The sequence below is a fragment of the Lissotriton helveticus genome, chromosome 1_1 (assembly GCF_964261635.1).
Source record: "Lissotriton helveticus chromosome 1_1, aLisHel1.1, whole genome shotgun sequence".
Taxonomy (NCBI): Eukaryota; Metazoa; Chordata; class Amphibia; order Caudata; family Salamandridae; genus Lissotriton; species Lissotriton helveticus.
Window position 1 is genome coordinate 1,330,262,362 of NC_136057.1, and position 13,166 is coordinate 1,330,275,527.

Sequence of the window (13,166 nt, forward strand, 5' to 3'; positions counted from 1 at the left end):
CTAGGGCTTGTGCCTAAGCAAGACAGAAACCACCACTCTAGTCAGGGCAAGGGAGTTACACGCTGAAGATAACCCCTGCTCACCCCCTTGGCAGCTTGGCACGAGCAGTCAGGCTTATCCCAGAGGCAATGTGTAAAGCATTTGCGAATCACACACACAGCAGCAAAACAGTAGGCACGCCACAAAAGAAACTCCACACATGGTTATATATAACAATAGCCTTTGTATTATCCAAATACGTTAGCATAGAAATCACACAATATACACTGTGCCAAATGGCACTAGCCAATATTTACAGGGGATTGTATACACATGGCAGGGCCAATTGGGCCACTGTCAGAACCATCACAAAGCACAAATAGTAAATGTAAAACACAACCAGTAATTACTGTCAAATACTGTACTCATTATTATATCCTGCAACTTAAATCACATTATGCCATCAGCATCACCTTAGGCGTAAAACACATTATGCACCAACCTCATAAGTATACACGTTATGCAATCACCTCATAAACATAAACATCAGAGGCATTAATCATGGTGCATAAATCACATTTGTCATAGGCACCACATACATCACATTAGGGCCTGGTGCCCCACCAACCTAACACTGACCCCCTGGCCAACTGGCGTTCTCTCTGGGGCTCAAATGCCCTATGTCCAAAATTTCAGGGCTTGGCTGCCAATACAGCAACATCAGAGGGCGAGCACTGCGCTGGGGCCGGGCAGGAGTGCACCTAACTCATTTCTCATCCACTGTATAAAAATGCCCCCAAAGAAATAGTGGCGCGGGCACTACTGTGCTTCCTGGGTCCCTACTGGGACTCTTCACAAATGACCCCCCCCCCGTTGCAGTTGCCCGCTATGGGGGAGCAACTGAAGAACAAAACAGCACTGGCCCCACTCCGGGACTCTTAGAACAAAAAGTGCCCCCTTGGTGCATCTGCCCGCTACGGCAGTGCAGCTGTGAAGATAAATGCGGCACGGGCACTGCTGTGCCCTCTGGACAGCCAATGTGGCCCTCAAAACAATGTTACAACAATACGCAATTCCATTTCTTCCACCATATAGGGATACTGAAATTATTGGCTTTTAAGTTAAAAATGTGAGGCATGTGATGCAAGACAAACATTGATAGACAAACATCCAAAAGCACCATGTTTAAGCCTATCCAGAAAGTTTCTCTTTGATAAAAGCTGTGAATGGCCCAAAAAAGGCACGGTGAAAGCCAGTGAAACCTGGTGTGAAACCAGGTGAAAATCAGATTATCATTCGGAAGGTTTTAGGATTATCAGCATAAATGGATAGCGGTTCTGTTGGAGTTGTTCGTATTACAGATGTTCAATATAGCAAGAAAGGGACAAAGATGAAGGGAAATATATTGTTAGGGGGTTCCCTCCTAAATCCTTATTCGTCTCTCTCATTCTTACTTCACACATTGAATCTCATCAGCTGTCTCCTGTGTTCATACCAGGAACAGTTCATCTTGTGTCCTGAACAAAACAGACTTGCTGTTTAGAAAAACAAAGCCCATGAAACAGTTACAGAGAAAGAAATATTTAGGACTGCCTGGGAAATGTTGCTTAGTTGTTTGACTTCTTTTTAAATTAATAAAGACAAAATGATCTTTGAGCAATAAACTCAGGATGTATTAGATTTTATACAATTTCTAATGATTATGTTAATGATATGTGTGCTCTGCTCTAGGTGAATTTCGTGATCGCCAATCCTCTAGCAAGAAGAAAAAGGGGTTTGTTAGAGTTGCTTCTTTCTCCACCCTCTCCTCGGAAACCTGATCTACCGATAATCTCATCAAATCCAGATTATAAGGACATAACTTCATTTTCTGGAGGAGAGCTTCTCTCTGTCCCGCCGCTTCTGACAAAGCCATTGGCAAGCCTCATAGCGGATCAAACTCAGCGTTCTAAGGTAAAATACTTCATTCATAAAAACTGTGAGGTGGGCGTACTACTGAAAATAGGAGATTGTGGAGACTTGAGGATGTGGGAAGCAGTTAATAACTGCCATTAGTTATGGTAGGTGTAAATCAGAAGGCACTGTTTACTCACTTTGCAGAGAAGAAAAAAGGAACACAATTGTGGCTCTTGAAAGAAAATAAAGAGCATTAACATGTAAATGCAAAGGTTGACAGAACTTTATTTCTAAGGCTTGTATTTTACTTTTTTGTTTTAGAGTTCTTATAAACAGCCTTCCATTAATTCTTGTTCACATCAGAACACTTTATGTGAATGCTAGAAAAAGGAAGCCATACTGGTGAAAATGTAGACAACAGTTTGCCCAACATCTGGCAGCTGTGAGAACCACCAAATTGGGGTGCTGAAATAATGGTGAAGGCTAAGCTATGAGGAGGGAGAGTGATTGGTGCCAATGAATAGAAAGAGTCAATGTCAGCTTTAAGAATTGGAATGTCCAAAAGAGAGGAGGAACTGTACTCAGAATGTTAGTGTGGGTTGGTGAATTCCTTTCCTAGTCACTTGATCACCTGATCCCTCTTCAAACTTGAGGTATATAGGTGGCCTTCTAAGATTTAATCTTGTTGCCCTGGCTGATGTTTGCAAGATTCAAATTGTCGAACACTCACGGACAATTAAGCAACATTCAGACAATGTATCACAGCAGTAGAGGTAAGTCCACAAAAACATGGAGATCTGAAAGCTGCAGTGCTTTTACGAAAAGTGTGAACACAGGCATAATCTGTGCTCCTGTTTCTTTTGATATACCTTAGAAGATCCTACTGAATAACAACACTGATTGGACAATGGCAAATACAATTTGCCGATGAACTTAATAGCACATTGGCAAAATCAATGAAAAATTCATACGCACTTATAATGGAGAGGTGAAGAGTTGCGGCTGTTCAGTGACTAACTTAAAGGGGTTCATGTATGTAAACTCTAATGCCCGCTTTAAACTTGTACAATATAATTATATACACCAGGCTTACCTCTCTCCCAAAACACTCCCTGCCATTTACCCACTTGATCTGACAGATGGCCATGGTGTGGGACCCTGGAAGCAGACTTTATGCATGTGGTGTGGAATTGCGCTTCCATAGTGCCCTACTGGAATCAGGTAATGCGAGACCTAAACGTTGCGACAGGGTGGGTATTCCTGTGTAATCCACGCAAGGTATTGCTAGGACTGATCCCATTCCCTCCTAAAACGAAACTTGGTCACAAATTTCTGGTGCTAGGTTTGGTGCTGGTCATCAAGTGGATGGGTGCACGTCCACCCACATACACAGAATGGTCACGTGATAAGTCTGAATGGGCAGCGGCTGAGGAGGTTAGAATAAATAATACAAATTATGACTTGGAGGACAACCAGTCAGCATGGAGACAGAAGCTGATTGAATTGCGGAATAAGCAGGAGGAGGAGAAGGATAGATTTGCTGACGAGGCATAAAGATTGCTGCACTAGGTCTGGATACTAGGGGACACGACAGAGGGTGAAGACAATTTAGTTGTATCCCAGGGAATTGGATTGAAGGTGAACAAGAGGCCAGAGAAAAAATGGGGTAAGCCTGTCCACAGCGAGGGTATTGGACCAATACCTGTGATCCCAGTTGACTGAAATATAGATATTATCAAAAAGCATATTACATACTCACATGAGCAATAAGAGGGCGGGGAAGTTGAGGAATATGTTTTATTCCTTATGTTTTGATGTAAGCCTGCATCTCCATACCTGGAGTAATGTAATTGTGTTGGAAATGTTATACAACCAAACTGGAAACTAATAAAAATAATATGAAAAAAAACAAATTTAAAGGGAGTTAAATAAAATGCAAAAAGGGGAATGAAAAGTAGGCTATTTACTAGAGAACCAATGAAATAGCTGTGGACCTCCCCTTAAATGTCTTTCAATACCAATAATGAATGCTACTGGTACACAATAAGGACAACATTCAACATTAAAGAGGTGATTAGCAGTTGGAAGGATGGGGTCTCCGGGCAGTCTAAGAAGGATACCTCCACAAACAAAGATTTTACTGCGACAATGAGAAAAGTTGTGGCCAAAACAGAGTGGGAAGGAGCATAGTTATTTAAATTCAAATTGAGACTTTAAATACATACTGCTCGAAAAAGCACTCCCTAGTAAGAATTGAATTGTATTTCAACAAAAGATAGGTATATAAACAATGTACTTAATATCTGTCACACAGCCCTTTTTGGGTCTTGCCTGAGCCAGAGCATGCGCTGGTTTGCCAAGATATTTAGTGAGTGGGCTTTCTAAATCCGACCACTAGCTTCTGCTTGTGGCTTAAAGCTTGCAGTTACGCGCGCGGACACGCGCACAGCCGCCATCTGGATTTCCTCTCACTTGCTCGCTTAAGCACCTCTCTCTGCCCCTCCACCACCACAGAGCTCGTCTTGAGTTTCCTTCCCTTTCTCCACAACGTATTTGCTCCTCCTTTTCTCCACAGTGCTTTTGCTCTTCACCTTTGCACTCTCTTTAACCTTCCTTTATTCAAGCTTGTGAGCAGTAGTACAGGTCACATTGCTATGTCTCTTGGAGTTCGAGCTTTGATTTTGATTTGTAGACTTGAAGTATTTTTAACTTTTCATATTAAATGGCCATGTACGAACATTCTGTTGATGTGACTTGTGTTTGCACCGTGAACATTTTATAGATGCACAAGATGTGCTTTTCCGCCATCAAGTGGTTTCAATTAAACCTCGTGTATTTTCTAATCGTGTTTTAGGTTTTTTGTTGGCTTTGAGTATGTGTCTCCTCTGACTCCCTCATTTACATATAAAAGACAACACTCCTGCCTTCTTCCTTCCAAGCACGTGGGAAACAATTCTTACACTTAAACTACCTACTTAACTATGGCTTGATCTGTTATTATACTCTGGGTGACCTGCCTTCTCGTCCGCACGCCTCCCCCATTGCATGCCTAACTGTCATCTGCATAGTGCAGATCTCTGCCTTAGCGTCGCCATGGAAACAGAATGCAACAGCAGAGCGGCCCAGGCGCGCGCAGCCATTCCCGAGATTACTGCCTCGTCTCACGTGAACCCTTTGCCAGTTCAAACTCTGTCCTAGCCCTGTCTCTGTCTGTTGACATGTAGTTGCATACCACCACTTCCTGTCTGACTGTACACGCGCATAGCAATATCTTCTACTGTGGCTGCTAAGCCCCTCTCGTCTCCTAGCAATGTGTAATCCACTGACAGGGGGTGGATCATGGGGTGGGAATATTATACTTTTATTGGTGCACATGTTGCACAGGGCCAATATAGCTGTACACTGGGAGCTCAGATATATGTAAAACGTTTAACTCAATTTGCATCTACTAAGTAGTTACTATATTGTAGGCGTGCATGAATGTGCAGTGTGCTTTCTTAAGCAGCACTGACAGTCTCCAAAAGAGATATGCAAAATATGTTTAAATATGCCTAGGATTATGTACATTATTTACATATTCAACAGGATCTTTTTTGTGAATCATGTGCAGCGTGGGCATGCATATGTTATCACTTTCAGTGGAGACTGACTAACACGACACCAAGGGCCAATTTTTATGAGTTTGCCACACTCACCCCATAATGTATCATCTTCTGCATAACCTATTTCTGTCTCCAGCGGATAAAAAGTGTGAAAATTGCTCGGCATGGGGTGAGGTGATCAGTACTGCAACACTTTACCACCAAAGATGACTGGTCACCCTCAGTTGTTGATTGCAGCCATCAGACATAACTGTTACATTGTTCGCCCCGTGTAATTTAGTCAACCTACCTTATTAATTTGACACTCCACTGTTAATAGTTCCAGAGGGCTTGGTTACCTTTCAGAAACCTTTGTGACGCAGCCTGACCCCGAGTAGCATATCATCGAAATTCACCTTCTAGAGTGAGTCTCTGTGCTATAGTAAGTGCCCATAACATAACAATGTTAAAAATAAAACCACTAGTCCCACAATGCCTAGTGCGAATGACTTTAAAGCCATGAAGGGCTGGTTTCATTCATGAGTTAGGTAACTCGATAGAGCGCTTTAGGAGCTCACAGTGAGCTACAGAAAACCAACAAAGTAAATGCTTTGCTTCGTTTTCACTGCTGTCTGCATTTTATAGACAATACTTAGTCTGTCGTTGGCTGGCAGCCCTTTGGCTTTGTCAGGGCCAGTTCATGTTTTGTCGTTGTTTTAAACCTTTATTACTGGGAAACTGCTCACACCTTACAAATATAACAAGCATTTGCCTAGCCAATAGGTCTCGCCTTTGGGACCTTATAAGTTTTTAGCCATGCATCAGTTGATGATGTTGCACCAACGATATTGTGCTGCATACCTAAATACTTATACGGTCCCAAAAGCGATACCTATTGGCTATGCCAATGCTTTTTTGACTTAACTTATAGATATCACCTATTTCATTGTTCTGGAGACAGATCTGTTAGCACTTGTGAGTGGCTTTTTGCAAGCTCCCACATTTCTAACAGAGGTCTGACTATGTCTTCTTCTGCTTGTTCCTGTGCAATTGTCACGGTCTTTGGGGATTGGTCTTGCACTTACATATTCATCTTCAAGGACTACTCACTTTTCTTCTAGTTTAGGAGATTTCTGGAAGTGCCCACATTTTTTTGAAGTGGTCCGACTGTGTTGCATCTGTCCCTAATGTCAATGTCCTCTGGTAATATTGTCATACTGTATAACATATATAGCTGTTTCTATCCACTATGGAAGTGATCTGACATTATATGTTGATTTTCTGTATACTTGCCATGCACGTGTGATCTTTGTTAACTTGTACTTCCTCTGTTGTACACATTATTTTCTAGGTTTTGGTATTTTATGCTAGGAGCAGTCCCTCAAAATCAGACTATGCCTTCAGCTTCGAAATGGATCCTGCCTTACAGGAGGTGAGGCTGTCTCTTTCAGGGGTGGTGCAAGCTCTCTCAGTCATCGACCCAAATGGTAAGTTCTGGCAGTACGTGGCATTCATTTAGATTTTTTGTACATGTTCTATAGAAATGCTACACATATGAATATAGTGTTATGATGCACAACTAAGGGGCCGATTAGGATGGCGTACGGATCGCCACCCACATGCAGGCGGTGGCGATCCATCCGCCATCCTTGCCCGTCCGCCACCTATTTCCCCCCGCCATATTACAATGGCGGGGGGGACTGTGGTGGACAGGAAGACCGTCCGCCGCTTTTCCGCCACGCTCGCATTCAAAGGTCGCCGGAAAAGGTCTAATATGGTGGCGGTGTCTATCAGACACCGCCAGCCATATTAGGATGGGCTGAGGGGAATGCCTTTCCGTGGCAGCATACGGTTCTTGCTTTGGGGGCCCGTTGCAGGCCCCCAGGGTGAAGGGGGGGTGGGGGGTACCTGTGGTACCCTCCTGCGTTTCACAGTACAACATGGCAGGCACCGTGCGGTGCCTGTCATGTTGTGCTGTGAAACGCACAACATGCATTTTTGACATTGCTACGGACGGTGCTTTAAGCACCGTCCGCCGCAATGTTAAAAATGCGGGATGCACCCGTCACTGTGGCGGGTGTATCCTAATTGGGGGCACGGTTCCTCTGCCCTTGTGGCGGACGGTACCTGCCCCAGACAGGATCGCAGACGGACTTTGTCCGTCCGCCATCCTAATCGACCCCTATGTTCGTTGATATGCAGGGCGCTGGTCCAAAGAGGTTGGTAATCCAAAAAATGGAACAAAACCAATTCATCCTGTCCTGAGGGTCCGCTCTCCATCCAAAAATGTGGCCAAAGACAGACTCATTGAGAAAGCCCCCACCAGCTCTGAAGTAAGAAACTAGCTTCCAAATTTTAGCTGGGGACTGCTACCCCACTTTTGATAGTGACTGCTTGGTACAAGACTATGATCATGACACTTTGTAAAGAATGCCTGGAAATGTTAACTTGAGGGGTGGAGGAAAGCCGTCTAATTTGTAGGCGTGTGTTATGCACTCACAAGCAATGTACCCTCACTTTGAAGGTGCAGTTACAATACACACATATCATGGGGGCAATTTCAGCATGTTGCAGTGGAATTGCTGCCCCACAGTTTTTCCTGTTGCTCCGGTCATGAAAGTGGATGTTCCCTCCTGGCAAAAATAGTAGACTAAGGCAAAATCTGGATTACCAAGGTGTAAATTAGTGTAATTTTGGTAATTTTGTGTTACTCTTTTCGCACAAAACTCCTGAAATTACCCTATTATTCCATGATGTGCACCTAAAACGTTAAAGTGAGCAAGCTGGAAGAACACAATCAAAAGAACATGAGCAGTCGTTATTCGCTTTTTTTAAACAATATTTTTAGTGTGCTAAAATACAGCGCCAAATGCCATTTTTGCTTTTCACATAATTAAGTACAATTTCGAGTAATTTTTTGTGATATTTCGCACAAATATACAAAAGCAAGTTGTGCAAATTTCACACCCCCCTAATAAAGTAGCCAGTTGTCAGAAGACTGCCTCACAGTAGAGTAAATCTTCCTTTCACAGAGTGGCAGTGATTTACAGGTTTACCACTACTAAACTTTCCAAGTATTTTGCCACCAGCCCTTCACAGATGATCCAATACCTGTCAATGAGAGCTGTTCCACTACTTCCCCTTTGTGGTTCTACAACCACCACCCCATTAGAGATATACCTTCTACCCGCCCTATGAAACTATTCCACTAGTGCACTTACAGCTGTGAAGAATTTTCCCACTTCTTCTCGGAAAAAATAGCCAAAATTGATCAATCCTTCCTTTCTACATAGCTCCCATCCAACTCCCAATGCAAACCTGCCCCAACCTCTAATACCTTCTCCACATCCCCTCGACCAGTTGACCCCTTCTCTCTTCCACCCACTATTCTACCGCTCCCCAGCGGCTGTCCTCACACCCCTACTTCCTCACCCCCCCAACCACTCCCCACACCTATCCCCTACCACATCGCAGGATATCAACTCTTCTAATTCACAATTAAAGAACAATGCCTCCTTGCTCAACTTCCTCCCCGTGACTGAGCTAGAACGCTTTAAAATAATTGGTAATCTTAAACGGTACTCCCACACAACAGACCCCTTACCCTCTAACCTTGTCCCTGCCCTAAAGCACATCATCACCCCATACTGGACCACAATCATCAACACCTCTCTCTCCACTGGCTGTGTCTCCACCTCCCTTCAACTTGGACACATATCTCTCATAATCAAAAACTACAATGCTGACCCCAATGACTTAAACAATCTCCACCCCATCACTAACCTCCCCTTCTCTCAAAGGTCCTTGAAAAATGTGTCCTACTACAACAATATAAACACATCGAAAACTTCAACCTACTCGACCCCTTTCAATCAGGCTTCAGGGAAAGGCTGCAGCACCAAAACGGCAATGCTCACGGTCCTCGATGACAGCCACCACGCACTTGATAATGGTGAGACCTGCCTTCTTATCCTCCTTGATCTCTCTGCAGCATTCAATACAGTCAACCGTTCAGCCCTAATTAATGTGCTTAGGACCCGTTTTGGCCTTAATGGAACTGCCTACAACTGTCTTTCTAACCCCACTCCTGTCTCCCTTGGAGTCCCCCAAGGATCTATTCTCACTCCCTTCCTCTTTAACCTCTTTATGGAACCCCTCACCCTCATTCTTAAACAAGAAGGCATCAACTACCACCTCTATGCTGACGACACCCAAATCTATTACAAGATTAAAATTCATGCTGACATCTTACGCCTGAACAACACCCTCACCAAGATCCAAAACTGGTTCCATTTCAATCATCTCAAACTTAACCCTAATAAAACCAAAATCATTTTCTTCTCCCCTAAAAATAATCCTCTCTCCGTTCAGTCCTGGATCTCTGACCTAATACACTAAACTGTTCACTGACCCTGTCTAACTGAGTCAAATCTCTTGGTACTTCTCTCGACAACACCCTAACCCTTAACGTCCACATCAAAAACTCTGCTAAAGGAGCCCTCTTCACTTTCCGTCACCTCAAGAAAGTCAAACCCTTTATACCTATCAATGACTTTAAACTTGTAGTTTCAGTCACTTGTTCTTTCACGTATTGATTATGGTATCCTCAACGGAATCCCCAAGCTCCAATCAAAGCTGTGTTCAACCTTGCAGCCAGGCTCATCACAGACTGCAAACGCTTAGATCATATATCCCTGGCTCTCACATCTCTTAAATGGCTCCCTATTGAAGGCAGATCTGCCTATAAAACTACCTGCATTACTCATAAAGTCCTCCACCAAAACACTCTGCAGTACCTCTCCATGAAACTCCTCATTGCGGTCACCACACAACCTCTGAGAAGCACCAACACCCTCCTCCTAATCCCACCACTGCATAAGAAGAAAGCCACACAATCATGCACCTTCTCTGGTAATGCCCCTATCTCCTGGAATGCCCTCCCAAGAAACCTACACTGTAACCCCTCCCATTTCAGCTTCAAAAAAGACCTCAAAATCCATCTCCTCAATTAATATTGGGGATCTCAACCTGTGACCAGCACTTGATCTCCAATTCACCATGTTATATTAGTCCAGTAATATTTGTGCATTTCCTAAACATCATCTACCTAATTACTTGATATGTATAGCTCTTGCCCCTGTTTATCTATTTGATTTGTATATTTTGCATGTTGTTTTCATTATCTTTTATCTACCTGTATGCCATGGTTGGCCCGATTATTATTGAGAGTCCTAACCTGTGACCTGCACCTGATCTCCAATTACCATGGTATATTTGTCCAGTAATATTTGTCCATTTCCTGAACATCATCTACCTAATTACTTGACATGTATAGCTCTTGCTCCTGTATATCTATTCTGATTTGTATATTTCACATGTTGTTTCATTATCTCTTTTATCTACTTGAATTCCATGTTTGCTTTATATTATGTTCTCATATAAAGCACTCTGATAACTCTGGGTCTAGCCAGCGCTATATAAAAGTTTTAAAATTAAAATGAAAATATCAGCTAAACCACTAGAACCCCCACCCCCCTTGTCCTTCACATTTATTTCTTGACCATTTCTGGCTGTACCATTATGTGCCCTTTATGTTTAGAACCCTTCTATATTTTTTTTTTAAATGCATAGGATTCTGCAAGCCCTGTATGAACGCCTGTCATTAATTTATTTACAGTTGTGACTTACCCAGTCGACGATTATAAAGAAAAGATGTCAGAACTCAACTGAAATAAGTGATGACTGTTGAGTTCTGACATCACAATACCTGCTGCCAGATGGGAAACATCACTTACAAGGAAGGCATTCCTAAGCGTAACGTTTACTACGGTACACTTACCACGTAAACGCCTTTTCCACGCATTTGCTTTCCACGATCGTCTTTACCACGCAAGTTTCATTCCGGTTATTGTTTCTATGTCCTGCGTGTACGTCAATAAAGATTCCTTTTTTAATTTTGCTAGACCTGTTTTTGCGCTTGTTTCCGTGGTTGGTGGAAGTAAGGGCTGCTGTTGAAAGGCGTGCGGGTGCCAGGTAAGAAAACTAAACTTTATTCTTTAAAAAGTAAAATTTAAGCGCACTTTTAATTAAATGCATTTTTAAATGTAACGCAATCTGTTATTTTTTAATGTTTCATACATCAATCTTTTGCTTTGTTCTGCACTTTAGAATATTTAAGCAGCGTTTTAAAAGCATGAGTAATCTTTTAATATGCTTTTTTCGTACATTTGTAGTTTTTGATAATTCTATGCTGTAAATGAATTTCAGACACACCTATATATTACAAATAATAGTTTATTTCATGTTGATGGATTTTTTTTATGTGGGATGTTTTGGATGTAATTGTTTGAAATATAACATTTGGTCATTTTTTATTTAAGGTTAATCTTTTATCTTTCTATGGTTAAGGCTATGTTAATTTGGTTGAAGTTTAGGGATGAACTTCATGATTATTGATATGCTGTGTGTTTTAATATTTGGGCATTTTTTATTTATTTAAATATTCTGAAATTATTATCGTAAAGGCTTATGTTTATTGGGTTGATTTTCTTTTCTTTTTGGATGAATTACATGTTTTTTTTTATTATTATGTTTTGGATGGACTAGTAATATTCGGGAAATTGGCGTATTATCCAGACTTTTTTTTTTTAAATTAAAAAAGCCCACAGTATTATTTTAAATTAGAGAAGTCATTGTGTTTATTTTGCAAGTTTTAAAATGTATTTATAATAAAATTGTACGCGATCCTTTAGGTGCGTGATGTTTGGGATGTGTGGGTTTTGGCTGGGGCAGTGTACCTGAGTTTTTATCTTTGAGTGTCATTCCATTATTATTGCAAACATGAGCACTATTTTTTAAGAAATAACATACCCTTCTTTTAGGAGTGGGATGCTTGGGGTACAGGGGTATTGGGTGGAGTATTATTTTAATACCCAGGTATTTTTTTTCTAAGATATAAAAATCCCTGAGTATTTAATTGTATAAGTGGCTTTTCTTCATTTTCGAGAAAAACAAGAGGTATACTTAACATGAAATCACTACGCTAACATTTACGAGCGGGATGCTTGGGGGTATAGGGGTATTGGGTGGGGTAGTGTTTTAATACCCAGGTATTTTTTTTTACTAGTGGGAAAAAAAGCCCTGAGTTTTAATTTGTAAGTGGCTATTCCTTATTTTTGAGAAAAACAAGAAGTATACTTAACATGAAATGTCTACGCTACATTTTAGGAGCGTGATGCTTGTGGTATAGGGTTATTGGGTGGGGTAGTGTTTTAATACCCAGGTATGTTCTAGTGGGAAAAATCCCTGAGTATTAAATTGTAAGTGGATATTCCTTATTTTTGACAAAAACATGAAGTATACATAAAATGAAATTACTAGGAGGGTGTCCTAGTCCTAGGACGCTCCCGCGCCGCACGGCCACCAGCTGCTGCGTGTGCTTCCCCCTGCCTTGCTGCCCGACTGCCGCCTCGTGACCACGCCCCCTCCTCCGAGCGGCGTGGTCCGTGATCGACACTCCTCTCCTTGTGTGTGCCCCTGGTGTATTTCCGAAGAGCGACAACAGGAGGAAGGTCCTTCTCCTACCTGGCTGCCAAGACCTGGAACTCACTCCCGACCGACCTGCGCCTGACCCAGGACCACCTCTCCTTCAGGAAGAAGCTCAAGACCTGGCTGTTCGAGCAGTAACGGCACCCCCCCCCCCCCACCTAG

The 13,166-nt window shown here is 42.3% G+C and overlaps 1 protein-coding gene across 1 annotated transcript in view; it reads left to right on the top strand.

The window, feature by feature from the left end:
• The window catches only part of LOC144772798 (von Willebrand factor A domain-containing protein 7-like), a 556,704-nt gene that overhangs the window by 318,503 nt on the left and 225,035 nt on the right, over positions 1-13,166 (top strand). Inside the window, exons 9-10 of the mRNA XM_078657375.1 lie at positions 1,711-1,932; positions 6,808-6,943. Coding sequence (XP_078513501.1) covers positions 1,711-1,932; positions 6,808-6,943 — 358 coding nt within the window. The remainder of the gene's footprint in view (positions 1-1,710; positions 1,933-6,807; positions 6,944-13,166) is intronic.